Genomic DNA, 16565 nt, shown 5'->3' with positions numbered 1-16565 from the left:
AAATAAGTAATAAAGTATATAAATAAGTGAAAAATTGTGATGGAATGTTAACAATATAGGTGATGATAATGATAAGTGAAATAAGTTAATAGAAATATGTGAAGTAAAAGTTTACAAAAAACAAAGCAAAGTAAATGTGAAAATTAATGAATAAATGTAAGTAAATGCAGCGATAGATAATATAAGTGATAGAGAGATAATAAACAGGTGAAAAACAAAAGTATAATAGAAAAATTTTGGTGGTGATAATAAAATGAGTGTAAAATTATTTATTATGTTAAAAGAAAGTGATAAGAAATTACATATAAATAAAAGGAAGGAAAACGTAAAATAGTATCAATATAAAAAAAAATTGAATAAACAATGATAAGAATAAAAAATAAGTAACAATGGTAAGAGTAAAAGTTTTTGAAAAATATACAGTTAAAAAAGTGCAGGAGAGAAAAAAAAAAAAAAAGATTAAATAAACGTCTTGAAAGAATATATAAATAAAAAAATGATAATAAATGAGCAAAGAACAAGTCAGCATAAATGAGCAACAACAACCTGTTCAAAGGTAAAGGTTGAACAGAAGGCGACAATAAAGCGGAAGCGTGGAGGAATGGGGAGGTGGCCAGCCGTTTAACAGCTAATATTTCTATTTCAAATACGTTGCTATACAGGAAGTAGTCATAAAGATATGACGAAAAATGGTAAGAGAAAGATTCAGAAATATGATAATAATTATAAATATAATAATTTTCTAATTTAGGAATAACTAAGTAAAATTAGAATGACACAGATCATTACTAATAATACGAGTATATACTGAAGAAAATATAGTTAGGGTAGTTAATACAATATAGTTTAGAATAACAATGATTGTTAAAGAAGTAACTAATAATAAGTAAAAGTAAATAAAGAGTAGTATTAAAAAAAAGTTACAAAGAAATAAGTAAGAAAAATAATTATACAATGATAAAACTCTAGTATTTATATATCGTGAAAATAATCATTTATCTACACTGATAATAGTAATAGTAAAGATAACAGGAGTAACATGAATAATATAAAGTGAAATAAGGTAATTTAAAAATTGGAAGTGAAAGTTTACAAAATAAAATAAAAATATATATAAAAGTACAAGGTGAGATGTAAAAAGAAGTACATAAAAAGATTAAAAATAAGTAATAAAGTATATAAATAAGTGAAAAATTGTGATGGAATGTTAACAATATAGGTGATGATAATGATAAGTGAAATAAGTTAATAGAAATATGTGAAGTAAAAGTTTACAAAAAACAAAGCAAAGTAAATGTGAAAATTAATGAATAAATGTAAGTAAATGCAGCGATAGATAATATAAGTGATAGAGAGATAATAAACAGGAAAAAACAAAAGTATAATAGAAAAATTTTGGTGATGATAATAAAATGAGCGTATAATTATTTAGTCTTAATTAAGTTTAATATATGGCTGTAGGTATGTGAGATACAGTTTTTATCGATTTTGTGGTTAACTGGAAGGGTTTCAAGATGTATATAAATGGATTCTGAAATGTCTCTTTTGGTAATTTGGAACAGTGGCAAAATATCGCATACCTACAGCCATATATTAAACTTAATTAAGACTAAATAAACTATTTTTGTTTCTCTTTTGACCGCAATCCTGACCATCTTCTTATATACCAATTTTTACTGTCAACTATATATACATATATATTATAAAAATCAATATTCGTTTATGAACTATTTAAATAAATAAAAAACATGAAGGCATAATTAAACATAATATTTTCGAAGTCTGGATAAGCTTGAAGCACAACATTTTAGGTTATTTTATTTGATTCAAGTGTAAATAAATCTGTACTAATCTCTTGGCGATGAAAATGGCATCATATGAGAGGGTCTACGAACGGTCCACTAGAAAACTAGAAAGCCTGATGTTGAGAAACATTATATTATATATCTATTTAGTTATAGTTATACCTCTATCTATTAAAATGAGTTATGGTAATAGTTATAACTCTATATATTATCTATAATTTTTTTATACCACTACTTCTTGACATTTCTTATCAAACCAGATGTTCCTGATCCTCTTATCCTTCTGACAATACTAGTGTCTACTATGACCTACTTAAATATGTCCCACTCCTTTTCCTCCTTTAACTGCACAGGGATGCTACTCACTCCTTGTTCTCAATACTTGACTGTGTTAACTCAATACATTGGTGAAATTAAGTGAGAAAATATTTCCAAGCACAAAGTCTATTAATCGTTAACCATTATCATTTGTTTCATAATGCATACCATGTCTGTAAGAATTTGATGTCATTTCCGTTAGACGATTCAATTTCTGAGGCTTTCAGACACTTTTTTTTCATATCTTAAATATGAAAAAATAACTTTCCAGCGCTTTTATGGATTTGTTTACCATGTTCCTACATACCAATTTTTTTGAAAACTATTTCAATTTTTTCTCCTAATTATCATGTTTTCTATTCTATATTTATATTATCATAATTCTATTCTGGATTTATTTATAAAAAACTAACTAACTGGCCTAGTGCCTAGATTAAGGTCTTATAACTGCTTCCTGCTCTTCGTTACCTATATCTATCTAAGGACAACTTTCCTATTCTCCTTATTTCAATCATGTCAATAGTCTGAAAAGAGCCTCAATTTATGAAATGCTTCCTTGCCAAACTAGTTTGTGAAATTTCATTTGATATGCTGTTTTTTCTTACTGGGGATTAGCTAAGAAATATCCTTAATGAATGAAGGATATGTTTTCATAACCGCTGCATATTTGAACAATTTTGTTTTAGGTTGTTATGGGTAAGGAAAAGAAAATCATTGGTGAAAGAAGAACAGAAATCAAACTAGCTGATATATCAATGGATGGAAAAATCATAATTTTGGCCTATGAGGGAGGACGAATAGCCTACAAAGAATTAGAGGAGGAACATGGTCAAACGATAATTACTGAAAATGCAGTCCCTATTAGATTATATCTTTTAGAAGATGCTACTGAAAAATTTGTTATTGCCTTTTATGAAAGTAAAGAAGCTTTGGTAAGCATAAACAACTACTTGTGTTACTATTTTATTGAATTAGTTTGATTTAATTTTTTTATTAATACATTTTATAAACCTACTTTTTTTAGCTATTTTTACATTAGGATTTTTAGACTGTAGTTAGATGGTTTAGGTAGTCGTGAAAGTTGCAAAGGTACTAATAAATAATTGTTTACTATTTTATTTCCTTTAGCCACCTGGACTATCTTTCTATAATCCATTACATATGGCCTACTATTATCCTCCATTAGGATTTTTAATGAAACCGATGAAATAACAAATACAAAGAAAATTTTAGTTACTTAAATAAAATGTGAAATTCAGTTGCATTTCTACTTATATCAATAATTGATTTTAAATATTTTTCTTTTGATTGTTATCAGACTTATCCTTCTAGAATACGTAGCTAATCGATAGTGCTTATTTGTTGTTATAATAAAAAAAAATTTATGATTTATTTTATTAATATTAAGTTTATTACAATTATTTAAATTTGATATTGCAGTTGTGGAAGGTTTCTGAAAAGAAATTAGTAAAATTAAATGACAAAAGATCTATTGGCTGCTCTTCGGCAAGTTATTTAAAATTAGGGAACTATCCTTGTCTTATAACAACTGCTCCAATGACTGTAAGTAGATTATTATACTATTTAAACCCTTGTGCAATGTTAATGAATATTATTTTTTAACTTTGATATGTTCTCTTTTATTGATGAATGTTTTATTGTTGTTTGAATAGTGAATATTTACTTATCATTATTTTTATTATTTCATTTTACTCTGTACTGGTCCAAAATACAGAAGTAATTGAAGCTTCCATTATTCAAATTAACTATTATTTATAATAAATAGGTGACTTCCAACTAGGGTTCAGAAGAGGAAAGAGCATGCTAGACCAGATCTTTGTCCTGAAACAGATACTCGAAAAACAATGGGAAGTAGATCAGGATGTGCACATCTTATTTGTCGATTTCAAAGCAGCCTATGATTTTGTAGACAAAAACTGTCTATGTCATGACTAGTTGTGGAAATGGAATCCTTGGGAAGTTTGTAAGATTGACAAAAGCGTGTACGAATGGTCCTGAATGCATAGTCTGAATACTAAGAGAAGTATCTGAAGCCTTTGGATTCAGAACAGGTCTGGACAAGGAGATGGACTCTCACCAATGCTGTTCAACTTAGCCATAGATAAAGTGATTTCAATGTCACGGGAAAATGGTGGGATGGACGTCAGAATGAAACATAAAGACCTTGCGTATGTGGACAACATTGTCCACTATTATGAGAAGTGGAGGAAATCGGCTTGAAAGTAAATGAAGATAAAACAAGGTATATGATTGCTAGCTGAAAAATCCATCCCAATGGTCACATGGTCCATCACACGGTCTGCATGTGGAATGTCATCTGTACAATTACATGAGCAATCTGGGTTCAGATCCTTAACATATGGAGGAGAAGAACTAACTGTGAACTGCTTGCAGACTAGTCATCAATAGCTCATGATATGAAAGCAAGGAGGTTAAGATGGGCAGGGCATGTGGCTCAAATCAATCCATCAGGATGCCTCTACTCAACAGTATAGTTGGCAAGAGATGGATAGACAGAATTTACAAAGATGCAAAAGAGCTGCCAACTGGAAAGCAGTAGCCCAAGATAGGCAGGAGTGGAGAAGGCTGGTTCATGCGTCCAAAGACCTATAAGGTCTGTAGAGCTAACCAAAAAAAAAAAAAATTAAATAGTATTATTATAAACAATATAAATTATAATAAGTCTCCAGTACACCACAACTGGTCAGTGAAGTGATTGGTTGTTGATTTTTGGCTGAAATTTTCTTGGTGCATACAGGTCACTAAACTCAAGTTCTATCATACCACATTTACTTGAAATTAGGTCGAACCAGAGTATATGTTGACTCCAATTATAAGTCGACTTCCCATTTTTAAAATAATTTGCAAGAAAAAATGTGGAGGTGCTAGAATTAAATTAGGTACTATGTAGAAAAATGGCGTAATAATAACATAAAAATATGGTGAAGCTTTCAAAGTAGAACATACCTTTTTTGTTTTTTCTGAAACTATTTAGATTAGTATTCTCAATTCTTAATTTTAATTACTATTTTCATTAGTTATTCTACTGTTTTGGTTCCATATAACATATATATTCCTTTTTTAACTCTCAATTTAAATATACTATTTTCCTTGACTTTATCGTCTCTAAATGTGTGATAATAAATGAAAGATTTTCATGAAGAATAATGTAAACTGTATTTAGTCTCCCTTCACAAAATTAACCTATGTAGTGACTTAAAAGTTTGGATTTTGGTCGAAGGCTATTTAAAAAATAACTCTACCTATATTGAGGCAAGTACAGTATTCATATATATTATGTTGATATAATTATAACTTTTTTTCTAGATTTGGAACTTGTTTGGAGAACCAATTGAGTGTAAATTATCTGGCATTCATCAGTCTGTGAATTCTTACTGTGTTAGACCAGACTTAAAAACATTTGTATATGCTGCAGCTGATAAAACATGGCTGGTTGATTCATTGTATAGTGAGACAAATCTAAATATTAAGTCAGGCAAACTTTTGGCCTTCTCCCCCTCGGGGAAAACCCTTGCTGCACTTTGTCAACAAGGAATTTTAACTGTATGTATTGCTTACATGTTTATTTATTTTATATTTAGGTTATTTAATATGTTTACTATTAATCCATATCCGATGACTTTATTTCATATAATTTTTTTTTTCATATTTTGTAAATATTACGGTTATAAGTTAAATTTAATGCCTGGTGTTATACAGCTTGGGTAGGAAGGTTAAATAATACTTAATATGAACAGAGGAAAATCCAAGATTTATTCAGTAGGTCCTTCCTGAAATAAAATCGAGCAGTGATTTTAGTTCGATTTTATCAATGTACTGATCTTCAGTGACTCATAGCTTTAATTTTATAATTAAAAGACTATTTTAAAATAACGATTTGTATAGAAAATTTTACTTCCTAATGTTTGTCATGCGCGTTCACTATAAAGATTTTCAAAAAAAAATATTTCTTCCAGTTAATAATTAAATTTCATGTAAATTAAAAGAAAGCAGTTTAGTGATAGAAAAAGTCTGACTATATGTGGTGTTCAGGATACATGGAGAAACAGATAGAAAGGAAATCATGAACATAGAGTTTCAGGGTTATGGATTGATTTAGAAAAGCTCTCAGAAAATAATGCTTTCCCGATCAAATTTATCAAAACAAGACTTCTTTGATAATAACTTATAATAAGTTTTAAAGAATGGTTTTGATTGATTTTTTAGCCTCTAAATTTGGGGTAGAAGGCAATAAAAATTGAAAATCTACATTTAGTAATTGTATGTGAAAATATTTAATTCCTAGTTTCCACGCATAATTTCATGACCTCTGTGAAGTTAAGGCCCCCTATTCTCTAAATATTTCAATTTTTATTTAGTTCTAGTTGTATCCATAAGAGTTCTATAGTTACCGGTTATTTACAGAAATAGTTCTGATGTTTAAAACATCAATAATACCAGTCAAATGTACGTGCATCAATTACGGGTTTTGTGCAGAGAGAAATACTTTATTCATATATGCTGCCTAAATACATTAGGTTGCTATCCCACACAGCATACTTATCAATCCGTAATCAGACATATTTACATTACATATTCATGGTATAATCATAAAAAAAGATATACAATAATAGGATATAATAAACAATTTTTTTTTCACCACTAGTTTCCTTTTACAATCCATTTCGGCCTGTACAACCAATACAAATGTTTCACTCACTCCCATTTTTCCCTCTCATTTCTGCTCAATTATTCAATTCACCCTATCAACAAATTCGCTCTCCGGAATTCACCCTCCTAGATCCTCTTCAGTGACCCGCTAAAAAAATTCAATATAATACGGTAATGTGAGATCAGACCATCATTCATAGTCACAGCAGTAGATCAGTCTATCAAGAACAAACAACTAGATATATTTTACAAGAATAAGAATAACATATAGATTAAGAGGAAAATATAATAAAAAAAAAAAAAAACCGGTTACAGGAAATACTTGAATGGATAAATACGTTTAAAAAAAAACACAAAAAAAACATTAACACTATATCTTTTTTGCTGATAACATTGGGGATTTATTTAATAAGGATAATTTTTATAACTCCTGGGGGCCAACAGAATTAAAAAAAATTTTTTTGACCTGATAAGTCGTGAAAATTAAAATTTCTTAGAGTTCTAGTAGCTCCTATATGAGCTTTAAAGTTCCTAATTTAAAAAAAGAAACATTTATGTTGTTTAATAATAAATAAAAAACAATTAAAAATATGCATGATTTTTGTGCAACTTCAAAGCCCTATATATTTTTTGCTGGCAACATTAAGAATTTATATAATAAGGATGATTTTTAGAACTCTTGGGAGGGGAGGCCAACAGAACTCAAAAAAAAATTTCCAAATTTTTACCCTGAAAGTCGTGAAAATTAAAAACTCTAAGAGTTTTAGTAGCTTCTATATGAGTTTAAAAGTTCTTATAAAAAAAAATAAACATTTATGCTACATGAAAAATAACAATTGAAATTACGCACGACTTTTGGGCATCTTTGACACCCTTTTTCTCTTTTTTTCTGAAACATTACAGATTTATTTAATAAGTATAATATTTAGAACTCTTGGGGGGCCAATGAAACTCTCAACAGAACTCACAAAGGATAAAAAAAAAACATTCCAAAGAAATATTGTTTTGTTAGGATAATTTTTAGAACTCGTGGAGGGGCCAACACAACTCTCATCAGAACTCCTGAAAAATGAAAAAAAAAAATAAATTTCATCTCAAAAATATTTCAGAGTCCAAAAAAACCGCAACTATCACGCCATATATCTTTTTTCCTGGCAACGTTAAGATATTGTTTAGTAAAGATAATTTTTAGAAAAAGAAAAATGAAATTTCGCCTAAAATATTTCTAAAAATTATCCTTATTAAACAATATCCTATCCATTAATATTAATATTAAACAATAATAATATCCAAAGTTATACGGCTTACATTCTGATGAGAGATCTATTTCATAAATAATTTATGTGATGAGAAATAAATTACACATTAATAGTTCAGTTTTATTAATTAATTCCTGAAATATTTGTATAGGAGCAAACATTATTTATTTATACAAGAAATGTAATTTCTTATAAAATATTAAATTTTAAAATATAAAATTTTCATAACTGATATAAAATACTTGGTTGTGGGTATTTCAATTGAAGTTCACCGCTTGTTGAGAGGACTTTAATACAAATAAATTATGTTTTCTCTAATAATTCAAATATTACTGGTATAAATTAGTAATAAAATAAACTCATAGCTTGTAATCAGATGCAGTTAGGATGTCAATATTATCAAATAACCTAAACACAAGAAAATAAAATAAACGTCGCAACAAAAAAAAAAAAAAAAAATGGTATATATATTTCTTAAATAATAATACATGAAAAAATTTACAGATTTTTGACTGTTTGAAAAAAAGACTTGGATTCGTTACTGAAATTCCAGACAACAGCACTTGTTTAGCTGTTTCTGATTCAGGATGTGTTTGTATCGGAGGAAGTAATCATCTTTCAATTTTTACTAAAGAAGGATTATCTTCAAAAATTGTTCTCAACACAAGGTCTGTCGTTGCTAAACCAAATGGTGAAGATAAGTTTGCTGTTGCTGACAGTTCTGGAGTAGTATATATTGTCTATTTAGATGTCATTAATGGTTAGTATATTGTTATTGTATCTTATTTTTTTAATTTTAATAGTTTATTCTCTAAAGTTACACCTCAATGATCCCGACTAATTTGCACACAACACATTAGAACCACTTCATAGCACAATCCCGTATTTAGATGTTATTTATTTAGTGATATGCCCATCCTTATTGTTGTGGGTTTTAATTTATTTTTTAAGTGTAAGGATCTATTCTATGATGTGTATCCATATTTTGTCTGTTTTCCTATTTATATAGATTTTTTTTTTTAATTTCATTAATTTATTTTATCTTTCTCTTTGATTTTGCTATAGGTGAAGAAGAAATCTTAGTGAATGGATTGAATATAAATAACTAATGGTGCTTTGAAACTGCAAAATAATGGATTGTATTCTAGTCTTTACTGATCTGAGTTATGTATTTTCACATTTACTTATCCATTTTTCTAATAATCAGGTTAAATCATGGCTCTTTAATTTAAAAACTCCATAAATTTAATTACATTTGTTGTATTATTTTCTATACATTTTTTCATTATTAAGTTTATGACTACCAAGTTCATAGATTTACCTGATTATCTATTGGATAAAGTAGAACTGATTTTATGATTAAAACAGCTAATGTTATAGTTTTTATTTACATAGTATCATTGATATTGTTTTATATATCTTAATTTTTAATAATTTATATATTTAACTTTTGTTATTTTATTTAAATTTTATGTGTACAGCATGTAATATTGACATAATAAAATTGTTCTTGTAATTGCTCCATTGTTATCATTCAGCAGTGAAACCTTTCTTGGAAGAATGTTTATTTTATTACTCATTCCAGTTGATAAGTAAGGTATTAACAATTACTGTCATAAATAATGAGAAAATGTTTGATTATAACTATTTTATTTATTGTCAACATGATTTAGATCAAAGTAAAAGCAGGGTAGATGAAATGAATTTTAAATCAAATTTATTTGAAATTTGTGAATAGTTACAAACTGTTGAATTTTCAGACTCTTAATTGTCTCCTGTCATTATATTTACATTTATGCAATTGAATATTTTATTTATTTAATATGTTTATTCTATTTTATTCAGAATCCATAAAAAGTTTTAATCCAATAATTTAGCAAATATAGTCCTAATTGTCTGGAATGATAAGGATTGTTTTATGTTGTTAATGTGCGTGGACATAATTTCCAATATCAGCTTGATATAGGTGCTCCTATTATTGAAAGATTGAAATTGCTATAATTTACTTCAAATAATATATATTTATTTAAATTTAATTGTTTAATCATAAATAATTAAATTATTTAATTTATTTTGATACACTATTTATTTATTGTCATTAACATTAATTTTATGTATACCTAAGGTTAGTGTATAACTAAAAATTTAAAAAATAAGATTTTATAACAAAAGAAACAATACAGGAAAATATAAATAAATAATTATTTTGAACTAAACTAACAAAATTAGTAAGCTTTCTGCTAGAGAAAAATAATATCTATCTGACTTAACATTTTCACATATGAATGTGCATATGGAAGTATGATTATGTGGATGTAGTGAAGATGATGTCCGTAGGTCAATGATGGCAAAACATTAGCGTATATTCCAATTCCCTGGATAGTCGTTAGAGTGGCAATTGCAGGCAGACAGTGTAAGATATTACAAGACTTGTTACTATGACAGAGCCTCAAAGCCGACTGAGCTAAGTGATATGATGCTACTCCTATTCTTTTATTATAAACAGCACTCTTAATTTTTTTGTTACAAACAGGGTATGCGAACTTCCTTATTTACAGTATCATATTTTACATTACTAAATAGTAATAAATTAATTCATTATAATTCAGTGTGTATTATTTTTACTTAAAAAATAAAAATGATTTTTCTTATTCTTCCAGCATAAACAAAGAAAAATTAAAATGTTAACGTGCATACACATTTCATTTATAGAATCTTAGTAGAAAGGTAGTCATATTTATGTGTCACAAAATAGACTGGAATTTTTTGCTTCACCACTACCAAAAATAGGGAAACTATTTACTCATAAAGGAAATGAAAAAAAAAATCTCAGGACAGTAGATTTTCACTAACATTTTAAATTTTAGACATTAAGGAACAGAATGAGATGAATGGCCCTTCAGGTTGGAGGAACAGAACACATACATACTTAATTACACTGCACTATTGAACAAGGTCAATCACAGTACTCACCATAGGGTCACCTTCCCTGGGAAGCTACTCTGGAGGATTGATAACCAAATCAAGGAGGCAGCCCCTCCTCCTGATTGAGGGAATATGGACTGATAGCTATTATATAACTAGCTGGACAGACAAATTCAGCCTTGATTAAATAATTGCAACAAGGTACACCTACAACTGGTGAGTGACCATACAAGTTAGGATCATCTGGAAAAACTTGTTGAGGAGGCTATGGACCACATGGTCTGTAGCACTAAGGAGTGAGGAACAAATCTGTTGTGAACTTCTTGTTAGGGCATAATTAATCAAAACATTGATCCAATTTTCAGGGGTCATGCTGATAAGTAGGTGAGTTTATCTAATTTCATTCCTAAAAGAAAATCTACGAAACCCCTCATATCAGAGGTGGTTCTTTTTGTAAGCTCTATTTGCCTGTGTACAGATAAGGAATTTCTACTTTTAAGAGCTGGGTATGAACGCTCATCTTCACTGAAGAAAATTAGATAAGAAAAGAGAATGCGAGGTTAGGTGAGATAGATAGTCCAGTCAAATAACACAACCAGAACATTAAAAAAAAAATATGAAGTAGTGTTTATTGTTTTGTGCCATCAGAATATTATGTCCTTAAAAGTCAGGTTTAAGTGTGATGGGAATAGAAACTGTAAAAAACTTATGTTTTCTTAGTTTTTCATTTGTATTCCGAAAATAAAGTAGTTTGATGAAAAATTTAATCTCTACTAACTTGAAGTATATTAAAATTACCTCCAAAGTTTTTTTTTATTTCCCTCTGACTGGTCATTTCTGACCTGGGATGGGGAAGTTATCTATTGGTGACCATTGTGGGAGAGGAGTCAAGTTCCTATTATAGGACAATTGTTGTCCTGTGACTGCCACCAAATAAAAGTGAAAGGAATTTAAAAGAAAAATATTACGAATCAATCACATTCCTCGATATTTATACAAAATTTTAGAAAATTGTTATAAAAAATTATAAGTTCTATGCCTCAAAAACTACTTTGTTTTGAAAAAAATTTATTCGACCAATTTTTTAGGAGATTTAATTTCAATTTTCTTTAGCACTCATTTCTCCAAACCCAATAATGTTTTAAATAAAAGTAAAAACTGATAAAATGCGCATAGCGTACTAGAGTTACTAAACCATAACAAACAGGTCACTGTTTTGTTTTATTTATAAAGTTTAGTTTTTAGGTTTTGCATTTTTTTGTTTGATTTGATATTATCATTACTAAAGAGAAAAACCATCGATAAATCGTTGAATGACTCTGTATAATTACTACAAGAAAGATTGTTCGGGTGCGTTCAAAAAGTAACTAAAATTGTTGTACTGTTTCAGTTCATTCTTGAACGAACCCGGACCATTTATCTTCAATTAAGAGAAAAAACATTTTAAAAATTGAGTTGAGCCATGATGACCCAAAACATTAGGTGCCGATATTTTGGAAATTTTATTAGGTCAGCGTAAGATAACAGTCTTATATAATATAATACAAGTAATGTAACAGGCCCCTTCTTAGAATATTGGGAGGAAGAGAAGCCTCCAATGTCGTTAGCCAGAGAAAGCCCTTGGGAAGGGCCCGGTAATACATATTTTTTTAAAGATTTACTGTTTGAACTATTTTATTGATCAAATTGCATGTCAGCTGAAAGATTTTTAAAGGCAAATGCATGATAAAGGTGATACTCAAAACCCACTTATAATAATCCTAATTCTCAAATATTTTTCATAGGGGACCCCCCTCCATCAGTCAGGAGTGTGGGTTGGCCGCACACAGTGCATTTTCCGGCTTAGCTTGTCTATCCGAAAACTCCTATGGGTTGGGAATCACTGATTCATCAATCACTGACGGATCAATCCTTGTAGTTAATTTAATTTTAAAACCATCCCTTTCTTGTTGAAAGTAATTTGTATCAGTATTAATGAAATACAGTGTTTTGTAACGAGTAAATTTAAATTACGTAATATTAATAGTTTTAGGGAATAGACATTTTATAATATCCCTTTTTCAGAGTGTTTTTAAACGCTAAATACCTAAATTATACTGTTACGATCAGCAAAAACATGTGCTAACCTTCCTTAGTTTTCATATGGAAGGTTCTGAACACCTACAGTAGTTTTAACCTGTCTTCTGTATTACCAAACATGGAAGGAGATAAAGCTTCCGAAGATCCTAAGAAAAAATCTTATGCTGGAATACCAGAAGCTGAATTTATGGTATATTTACAAGATTTGTTTAAATAATAAAGTTAGGCCCAAATTTCTGATACTGACAACCTTCTATAAATATCTTATTTCATTATTGATCATTATAGTTTATGGTCATTTGCTGAATTTATTGAGTGATTTTGTTATGATTAGTTATTCAAATTAATATTATTTTTGGTTGTACTTTAGATTAAAACAAAATGGTCCTCCATTTTGTAATTAGTTCATGTAGATGTAAAGTTTTCACAGCATGGCCAAATTATTTAGGTTTTTTTTTATGAATGTGTTTAGTACTTGTAATATTTGAAATCCTGATTGTACTTATAAAGTAAAATACTGCAATAACACTATTATAATGAATTTATGCATTTGTTAATGGGATATGAAGCATTAATTAATGTTTTGGTTTTTTTGTAAGAAAATTTGAAGTATACAACTCAATATATGCACAGTTTTTTTGTGTCTATTATCCCTATTAAGTTATTATATTAAATTCATAAGGTATGTTCTATACAGTGTTATACTAATTAACTTCAAAAATGAAAAATTGGAAAGTTGATTCTTTTAAGAGAAATGGGCAAATCTTAGCCAAAAGATGTAATGGACTCGGAGCATTAATACTAAGATCAAATTAGTAAATTTTCTTCTTTCTTACTCCATAGATATTTTAGCTCCATATGAATCTATAAATCTGCGAATTTGGATTTATGTTTGTTTTATTCCAGGTTGAACTCATTTAGATTTATATCAAAATTAAAACATTTGTAATTATATGAGTTAACATTGTTCATTGCAGTTTCATTTTGGATCTCTTCAAATTGGTATAAGTATGGTTTGACACGTCCAATTTTAGTGATTACTTATTAACGCTCTTATTTATTCTTCTCAGTTTATTATATTTATGTTTTATTATCTGTGAAAATATGAATGTTGTTGATAAGTTATGGATTTTATTCCACTTATCAATTGTGTCTTCTCATATGACAGATTTTAAAGTAAAGTAAATAATAATAGATGTACCGGGCTACATTTGCTTGAAGCATCATTTTAACTTCATTTTTTGATAGATTTTTTCCAATTACTCTGAATTGACCATTAACACATTCTATTTTAATATTGTTAAAATTGTGTTTAATTAGATGTATTTATGTTTTATTATCTGTGGAATTTAAGTTTGATTTTCATTGTAAAATTTGGATAGTGTATTTTACTTTGTTACTGTCAAACTATTATACATCATTTTTGAAATTTTCTGATGTATAAATCCTTATAATCTGTGTTCAATATGGTTGCATACTATTTAATTACTCTTTTAGTGGTTTAATAACAAGGCCTTTTGATTTCTGTTTTTCATAGATTGCATTTTTACTTTATTAAGTTGTGCAAAATCAAAACAGTACTGAGTATTTTGGGATTGTTGTTATAATTTGAAGTTAGTTGTTATAAATGTTGTATCAGCTTGGTTTGTCAAATTTAGTTTTATGTCCAGCAGTATTCCTAAAACACTTGTACACCAATTGAATGACTAATTGGATTTTATCTTCTTTTTTTTATGGAAACTGCGTTGGTGTTAAGTTGTAGTTTGTTACTTCTTGCTTATATGGGGGTGATTTAAACTTATGTTCTCACAGCTTATTAAATCTGCAGACAGTTACCTTTGAATTTGACTAAAATATTATTTGGATATCCAAATAAAGATTGGTAGTAGGTAAGTCTATTTCTGAACTTCTATTAATTAGTAATTTCCATAAAAATTGGGGAAAGACAAGAGCCTAAAAGAATTTAAATTGTTAGCTTCTTAATTAACATTTATGAATTAGAGTCAAAATTGAGTTCCTAGTTCGTGCTAAAGCTTTGAATTAATTTATATATTTATAATCTTAATATTATTTTCTTGAGACTGGTAATTCTTTAATAAATATAAACAATGAGGACATAGGTATTTTTATTATATATGTTTATGTATTCTACCAGGCTTCCTAGTCTTTAATGATGATTAGTGCTTAACTTATATCAATTAGAAATTGATAAGTATTAAGTGTTAATACAAATTGAAATTTACTTTAGGCATTATTAACTCTATTAGTGATTCAACTTGTATTTAATTGTCAAATTTTTTCTTATCTAATTAGAATAAAGAAATTCCCTGTTTTCTTAGATATAATGTCAAATGTTTCAATTATGTGAGATTTTCTTTCACCTAAAGAATAATTGATTATTCTACTTTAAAACAGTTCTCAGTGTTATCGTTATCTCAGTAGACTTAATATAAAATGCTATGTATACTATAATTCTTTAGTACCATCTAATTATATTACAATTTTTTTATACATATTAATTATCTGCAGGAAGATGTTGATAAATATATGGAAGTCCCAAGTATAAATGGAAATGTTGAATTAGTGCTCAAGAAATTAGATGAACAGCACAGCAAATATAAGTTTATGGAATTTCATCTCCTCTCTAAAAGAAGAAGGTAAAATATACACCTTTCTTATTTTCAATGATAATTTTATTGGTAAAAGTAGTATAGTTTAATAGTTTAGTAATCAGGAGAATGATTTACATGGTTCACCTACAGATCACGGCAGTCGAGACTCATAAAAATTCCCTGAGCCATGTTAATTATCTCTTGCCAAAGATTATATAAGATTGTTTTATTAGGCTCAACAGTGCACAAGAGGCGTTAGCACATCATTATAGTAGATTTTAATACCTGGCATTATAAAACAAAACAAATATATATTCTACGGTACTACTAAAAAAGAAAAAGGAAACTGGAATAAATAAAACTAATTAAAATCATTTTAATTTGATGTCCATACTTGGTTTCTTTTTACTGTGTGTGTGTACATATATATACATTATAACCACATGCTGGTGTATCATACTGTTTTGTAATTGTAGGAGTACTTCATCAAGAAATAATTATCACCACTAAGTATTCTTTGTTTAGTAATAGTTGTGGTCACTATAAGGACGATGATATCGTGGAGTGAAGAACAAAAGATCAATCAACCTTATTTCATTAGTTTTGTTTTGTCCTGTATTCCAGACCTTCATCAGGGCTGAGCACAAACATGATAACAACCATAACGAGTAAAAAACAGTATAAGAAGAAGATGAGAAATAATGTAAGTGCACAAGTAGTATGAGGAGAAAATGTTTAGTACAAGAAGATAAAAAACCATTATGAAAAATTAATTGTTGTTTTTTCATGTCGTCAAGGTATTTTAATATATCCTCAAAAGATTTCTTTGCTGAGATATGATTTACCAGGTCATTCAAAAAGTCCTGTCGTTTTTT

General features: G+C 28.3%; 2 protein-coding genes across 4 annotated transcripts in view; both read left to right on the top strand.

The window, feature by feature from the left end:
• Positions 1–9545, top strand: part of Dark (Death-associated APAF1-related killer) — a 36874-nt gene extending 27329 nt beyond the window's left edge. For all 3 annotated transcript variants that reach the window (XM_014426539.2, XM_014426538.3, XM_067052655.1), the window contains 5 exons: positions 2810–3055; positions 3564–3686; positions 5472–5708; positions 8579–8834; positions 9140–9545. In XM_014426539.2, coding sequence (XP_014282025.1) covers positions 2810–3055; positions 3564–3686; positions 5472–5708; positions 8579–8834; positions 9140–9183 — 906 coding nt within the window. In that variant the 3' untranslated portion in view covers positions 9184–9545. The remainder of the gene's footprint in view (positions 1–2809; positions 3056–3563; positions 3687–5471; positions 5709–8578; positions 8835–9139) is intronic.
• A 3503-nt stretch (positions 9546–13048) lies between these two features.
• LOC106684449 (prefoldin subunit 3) overlaps positions 13049–16565 on the top strand; it is a 9657-nt gene continuing 6140 nt past the window's right edge. Inside the window, exons 1-2 of the mRNA XM_014426541.3 lie at positions 13049–13268; positions 15608–15735. Coding sequence (XP_014282027.1) covers positions 13197–13268; positions 15608–15735 — 200 coding nt within the window. The 5' untranslated portion in view covers positions 13049–13196. The remainder of the gene's footprint in view (positions 13269–15607; positions 15736–16565) is intronic.

Source organism: Halyomorpha halys, unplaced genomic scaffold (assembly GCF_000696795.3).
Source record: "Halyomorpha halys isolate HHAL.00 unplaced genomic scaffold, Hhal_1.1 Scaffold582.1, whole genome shotgun sequence".
In the NCBI taxonomy this organism is placed as follows: domain Eukaryota; kingdom Metazoa; phylum Arthropoda; class Insecta; order Hemiptera; family Pentatomidae; genus Halyomorpha; species Halyomorpha halys.
Note: the sequence above shows the minus strand (reverse complement) of the source record. Positions and strands in the feature narration are given on the sequence as shown.